This window comes from Lepidochelys kempii, chromosome 9 (assembly GCF_965140265.1).
Source record: "Lepidochelys kempii isolate rLepKem1 chromosome 9, rLepKem1.hap2, whole genome shotgun sequence".
Classification (NCBI taxonomy): domain Eukaryota; kingdom Metazoa; phylum Chordata; order Testudines; family Cheloniidae; genus Lepidochelys; species Lepidochelys kempii.
In genome coordinates, this window is record NC_133264.1 from 56098710 (window position 1) to 56105516 (window position 6807).

The 6807-nt window shown below is 50.2% G+C and overlaps 1 protein-coding gene across 1 annotated transcript in view; it reads right to left on the minus strand.

Annotated features, from left to right (window-relative positions):
- Window positions 1-6102, minus strand: part of AGXT (alanine--glyoxylate aminotransferase) — a 32450-nt gene extending 26348 nt beyond the window's left edge. The window contains exons 1-3 of the mRNA XM_073360489.1: window positions 5601-6102; window positions 4178-4370; window positions 2431-2495 (exon numbers count right to left, since the gene is read on the minus strand). Coding sequence (XP_073216590.1) covers window positions 2431-2495; window positions 4178-4370; window positions 5601-5864 — 522 coding nt within the window. The 5' untranslated portion in view covers window positions 5865-6102. The remainder of the gene's footprint in view (window positions 1-2430; window positions 2496-4177; window positions 4371-5600) is intronic.
- Window positions 6103-6807: the final 705 nt, after the last annotated feature.

Here is a 6807-nt window from a genome sequence, read left to right on the forward strand (position 1 = left end):
CAGCTCCTCAAGGAATCAATTCTGAAGCACTTAGAGGAGAGGAAAGTGATCAGGAACAGTCAGCATTGATTCACCAAGGGCAAGTCATGCCTGACTAACCTAATTGCCTACTATGATGAGATAACTGGCTCTGTGGATGAGGGGAAAGCAGTGGACGTGGTGTTCCTTGACTTTAGCAAAGCTTTTGACAGTCTCCCACAGTATTCTAGCCAGTAAGTTAAAGAAGTATGGGCTGGATGAATGGACGATAAGGTGGATAGAAAGCTGGCTAGATCATCGGGCTCAAGGGGTCGTGATCAATGGCTCCATGTCTAGTTGGCAGCCAGTATCAAGTGGAGTGCCCCAAGGGTCGGTCCTCGGGCTGGTTTTGTTCAATATCTTCCTTAATGATCTGGAGGATGGTATGGATTGCACCCTCAGCAAGTTTGCAGATGACACTAAACTGGGAGGAGAGGTAGATACGCTGGAGGATAGGGGTAGGATACAGAGGGCCCTAGACAAATTAGAGGACTGGGCCAAAAGAAATCTGATGAGGTTCAACAAGGACAAGTGCAGAGTCCTACACTTAGGACGGAAGAATCCCATGCACCGCTATAGACTAGGGACCGAATGGCTAGGCAGCAGTTCTGCAGAAAAGGACCTAGGGGTTACAGTGGACAAGAAGCTGGATATGAGTCAACAGTGTGCCCTTGTTGCCAAGAAGGCCAATGGCATTTTGGGATGTATAAGTAGGGGCGTTGCCAGCAGATCGAGGGACGTGATCAGTCCCCTCTATTCAACATTGGTGAGGCCTCAACTGGAGTACTGTGTCCAGTTTTGGGCCCCACACTACAAGAAGGATGTGGAAAAATTGGAGAGAGTCCAGCGGAGGGCAACATAAATGATTAGGTGACTGGAACACATGACTTATGAGGAGAGGCTGAGGGAACTGGGATAGTTTAGTCTGCGGAAGAGAAGAATGAGGGTGGGAATTGATAGCTGCTTTCAACTACCTGAAAGGGGGTTCCAAAGAGGATGGATCTAGACTGTTCTCAGTGGTACCAGATGACAGAATGAAGAGTAATGGTCTCAAGTTGCAGTGGGGAAGGTTTAGATTGGATATTGGGAAAAACTTTTTCACTGGTGGTGAAACACTGGAATGGGTTACCTATGGAGGTGGTGGAATCTGCTTCCGTAGAAGTTTTTAAGGTCAGGCTTGACAAAGCCCTGGCTAGGATGATTTAGTTGGGGATTGGTCCTGCTTTTGAGCAGGGGGTTGGACAAGATGACCTCCTGAGGTCCCTTCCAACCCTGATATTGTATGATACCATGATTCTATGAACCCTGAGGATGGCTGGCGAGCCAAGACCCTGCCTGTTGTCTCATTGTTTCCTTGTGCTCCCCTGTCTGTCTGTAGCCATCTGTTGTCTCCTATCTTACACTTGGACTGTCAGCTCTTTGGGGAAGGCTCTCTTTGTGCTGTGTTTGTACCTCTCCTAGCACAGTGGGATCCTGGTCCATGGCAACTCTAAGGTGCTAACACAACACAAATGAATAATGTTGTTATGAAGCCATGTGGGCTTGTTAGTGATGAACACTCTCCCTCTACTGGACACTGTGGGTGTATCAGGCACTCAACTCTGCTAGGAACCTACACAGCAATCTCGGCGTGAGGGAGCCCTGCCTGAAAATGCTCGCATTACACTTAACAGACCCTAGGGAGCTGAGAGGGGCTGTATATTCTAGCAGTTAAATGCATGCGCGTCCAATGGAAACAGTGCATGGTTCTCTCTCTTACTTCTCCATGCTTTCTTCCTGTACTCCCTCATGTCTTTCCTCTGAAGAGCCAAGGAGACAACACTTAGCCCCAAACACTTATACAAACAAAGCAAAGGGTGTGTGGATGGCAACATGAGAAATGTAGGGCCAGGACATCAGCTTGTGTAAACTAGCATCGCTTCCATTGCACCAAGCTGGGGCTCAGCCCTTTGCTTTCCTGCTAGCAGTGAAGGACAGAGTTGCCACATGAGGGCTGCGTTTTTGGCAGGAGCCAGCGGAGACACACAGTGCCCCTACTGTCAGGTAGGATGGGGAATGCTCCTCTTCCCAATATTTCTCATGGCTGCAGGCAGAACTGGGCAGGGAGTTGAGGCTCTGCAGTCGTGCTCTGATAGTGTGAGTAGCTGCCCACCCTCCACTTGGTGAGCTGCAGGGTTCTCCTGGGCAGGGCAGCTACTTGTAAGCCCAGAAGATGCATTAGGGGACTGTTGAGAATAGTTTCTCCTCTGGGCATAACCCATTCTTGCTTTCTCTGCCTGCCATTGCAGCAACATAAGGATTCCTGCCTCTCCTTATGTCCCAGGAGGCCGCAGTCACCCAGGCTATTCTAGCCAACGCCAGTGCACTGCAGTCTAGTCCCAACGTCCTTGCTCCGATACATGCAGCACTCACCTCCTCAATCTCCTTTAGTGCAAAGTATTCTCCAGGGGGCTTCACCAGTTGGTGGACATCAGCTCCTGAAAGGGGCAGGACAGAGAGTCAGTGCCCTGGCAGAAGTGCCCTAGCAGACCCTGCTGTGCAGTTCCATCTCTAACAACAGCCCTGAATAGCACCAGTAGCCTCGAACCCCCAACATTAAACAATGAGGGACAGATTGTGCTGGCTGTGCTGCGATATGCAAGTGTGGGACAGGATGCACAGAGCCATTCCCCACAGGCACCTTGGCACAGTGCAACCAACATCCCAGGGTTGGTGCAATGATGCCACAAAGCACCCCGAAGGGGGTGGGGGTGGGGTCGCCATGGTGCCAAGCCTCCACTCATCAGTGGATGGACCATGACCAACTTCGAGTTGTTGTTCTGGGTGTGTAATAAGTCATGTATTAACTGGGAAGCAGAGACACCTGTCAAAGTCCAGCCTGGCCTCATGGGAATTTGTCCACCTGAAAACTGGGAAAATGCTGAAAGCCCTCCCAATATCACTGATTAGACTTATACACGCTGTGCCCCTGGGTAACAGCCCCCCTGTTCCCCATCCCAACCACTGGCTCACTAGAAAGGAAGGGAAATAGAAATTTCCCTGTGTGGGTCAGAGATGTAAAGGCCAGGAGGCACCATGGAGCACAAAGACTGTGTCAGTGTAACGTAGCCCAGTCAGATTCTCACTGAAAGACTGGGAACTGCAGCTGTCATAGCTTCCACTGGGGTATCACATACAGGGACTCCATGCATTTCTGAGAAAGGCAAAGGTGATGGTTCCGTGAGATGTCTGTTCCTTTTAAGGCTCCCTGGGTGGATTCAGTTCCCCTTTATTACCCCCAAAGGTCTGTATTGATGGCAGGGTCCCTGGACCTACTTCTACTCAGTGAGGTCTGCTCTATGCTGGGGTTTTTGCAGCAGGGTACTGTGATGGATGTGCCCAAAGCAAACCCTTAGTAATGCTTGTATTAGTGTAAAATACATCACTTGCACTGGTTTAATTTACCTAGTCTTGCAACTCCCCTGGTATAATTCATGACTTACACTAGTGCAGTGTGTCTACACCAGGCTTTTGCACTAGGGGTTTACACTGGTCCAGCTACCCCAGTGTAATTACACCAATGCATAGAACCCCAGTGTAGACAAGGATTTATGGCAGATCCTCAAAGGTATTTAGGCACCTAACTCTCATTTAAATCAAGTGGGAAATAAATGTCTTTGGGGATCTTACATACGGTTCAGTCCTGCCCAACTTCTTCTCTCCTTCAGCACCTGAAAGCTTTCTCTCTATTCTGCAGCAAGCCCCTTGCTAACAAAATCTGCCTTTGCCAAAACTTCCCTGATTTCTATGAGCTCCCAGAAGACAGTCAGTGGAAAAGGGAGAGAGGGCTATTTCTTCCAAATTCTCTCAGGCCTGCCAAGTGCCCAGCCAGGGCAGAGTGAGCAGGGCCATACTGTATCTGAGCAGCAAGAGTCCAAGTGAGCTGTCAATTACACTAGGTCAGTGTAATCACTCCAGAGTTGGACAAAGCAATTTGGCCCTAAGTGTCAAGATGCAGCATGTCTCTGTATAATGGTTCTGACCTAGCCACAGCGCACATTTTACTGAGATCCACTGGCAGTGAGCAAGAATCTAACTTAGTCCCTGGTCTGAGCCATCCTGGAGCTGTTTGTAGCTTGGGCCCTCAGACAGCAAACAGAAAGGGGGTCAAGTCCCATACCCAGTCTCTTGGAGATGTCTGTTGCGCGCTCGCCCCAGATTCCATTCACTGCTATCAGCACCACCTCTCCAGCCTCCACCGCATTCAGAAGCGCAGCCTCCATGGCACAGTGGCCAGGGCCACTGATGGCCAGAGTCAGTGAGTTCTGAGTCTGGAAGGCATACTGGATTCCCAACTTGATTTCATCCATAATCTGAGGAGAACAGACAAGATGCCAGGGTTAAAGCAGCCACCTGCAGTCTGGCAGTGTAACTGCATTGAAATCAACACCCACTAATAGTAAAAAGAAACGGAGTACTTGTGGCACCTTAGAGACTAACAAATTTATTTGAGCATAAGCTTTCGTGAGCTACAGCTCACTTCATCGGATGCATTGAATGCATCCACTGAATGCATCCAATGAAGTGAGCTGTAGCTCACGAAAGCTTATGCTCAAATAAATTTGTTAGTCTCTAAGGTGCCACAAGTACTCCTTTTCTTTTTGCGGATACAGACTAACACGGCTGCTACTCTGAAACCTGAGTTCATGATGTGACCCAGTAGTGCTGTCACTTACTGCAGAGTATTTGACTTTAAGCCACAAACACACTATATTTACAACTTTTAGCTATTTCTTACAGAAATGAGTTTTACCAAAAATAAAACCGATCCCTACCCCTATCTTTGTGGGAGGCCTCTCTTGTGGTGCCCATGGGGCACTGCTGAACTAGACAGACACTCTACTCAGTTCTGAAAGGAAACTAAAGAGCTAGAGACCAACACCAAACAGCTAGGCACAACGAATGCCAGACCCTGCTGGCACCGCTCATGGAGAGCTTTGCCATGGAAGCACTGAAGGAGGTTAGGGAAAGGATTTTGTTTCTACCCCTGAGTTCTCCAAATGCTGGGAGAATTGGGAATCCGACAGGCAGTGGATGGTGGTCTTCTAGGCAGTTCCCCAAACTGCTTGTCAGCTTGATCCAAAGCCCATTCAAATCAGTGGGAATCTTTCCACTGACTGAAAGGTCACAGGCTTTAGAGCAGCCTCAGAGTGTGAATGGGGAGGAATCAGAACTGTGGCTCTGAGTCTGCAAGAGCCTGAAGCACATGAGTCATCCCCATGGCCGTGAAGGCAGAGGCACATGCACAGAGGAAAGATTTCAAGAAACACACTGACACCAAAAGCTGAAAGAAGCCAGGAGAAATGACAGCCCAACAGTGACTTATAATTAGTATTGCTAAAGCACCTCTTCTGTACTCTAGGAGACTCAGAAAGTGACGTCTTGTGGGAATGGAACCCAGAAGAGGGGAAAAGAAGGTCAGGAGCAAGGGAAAGTGCTATCTAAAACATTGCACTGGTGCCTGAGGAGAGGGGGAGGCTGCAGATCAGGAAACACTTCGAATGAGTGACCACGTTCTGGAGAAGTTGAGTCATAGTCCTCACCTGGAACATTTCCTTGTGGAGGTGTCCAATTAGCTGCCGACCTCCTGCAGCCAAGATCCGAGGAGGGACGTTTGAGGGCCCAGGCCCCAGGAGCAGCCTGTCTGGAATGGCCAGGGGCTGCCACAGTACTGCAGGGGGTGGCACCAGCAGCTGTTGTGAAGACATTGCGCGATAACGTGGAGCTGGGAGCCCAGGCAGAAGGAGAGGAGCCTGAACCGTAGCCTGGAGCACTCGGGAGGCACTGCCCATCACTGCTCGATGCATCTTTGGGGCCTGAGATAACAGAATGAACCTTCACCCTGACAGCAACCAGCCCCGGGCCTGCTGCCACTAGCTGTCGAGCTCCTGTTCCTCTCTGACAGAGCCTCTGCTGGGAGTGGTGACTCAAAGGCTGTCAAACCCTCTGCTCTGTCACACTGACCTTCACAGTCCTGGCAATAAAAGCCTAAGTCTAAAGCAACACAGCCCACTTCCCAATGGCCCGGCTGCTCCCTGGCTCCTCCTCGATGTTCTCGCAGAGAGCTCCTCTTGAAAACACACCCCCATTGGCCCTCCTGGCCTATGAACTCTGCACCTGGTAGGAGCTGGCACTGACCGCCGCTGTTCATGTGGCACTAATAACGTTGCTGCTTCTTGCTTCAGCCACATAATTTCCTGGTGCGGGAGAAAATCCCCATGTTTGTCTAAGCTGCTCAGTCAGAGCGGTTTTCCCCATAGCTCAGTGAGATAACAAGACACTGCTGTGCTCTGCCAGACTGCCCTGTTGTGGTCTTGGTGAGGGTGCCCCGGTCCTCACTCCCTGTACTATGTCCTTTTTACCATGCCATGGTTTCTGGTAGCTCCAAGAGGCCGCAGCCATGCTACTGAGCACTCAGAGAAGACCTGCCCCGAAGAGCTTCCAGTCTCAATAGCCAAGATGTACAGAGGGTGAGAAGGAAAACAGGCACAGAAAAGTGAGGGGTCTTGCCCCAGGTCACCCAGCAGGGCAGTGGCAGAGCTGGGAATGGATCCCAGCTTTCCTGAGTCCCACTCCCGTTCAAGAAATCACTTTTCATCACTGTGGGTTACTCAGATACTGGTGTGTGAACAGTCCCAGGCTGCTTCCCTGGCACTTCCATTCAAGCATGCGTTTGTGACATCCAATCCCTATCCTGTGATCAGGGATGTCACAGACATTGCCTAGGAAGCGCTAGATTCTGCAGTGGGT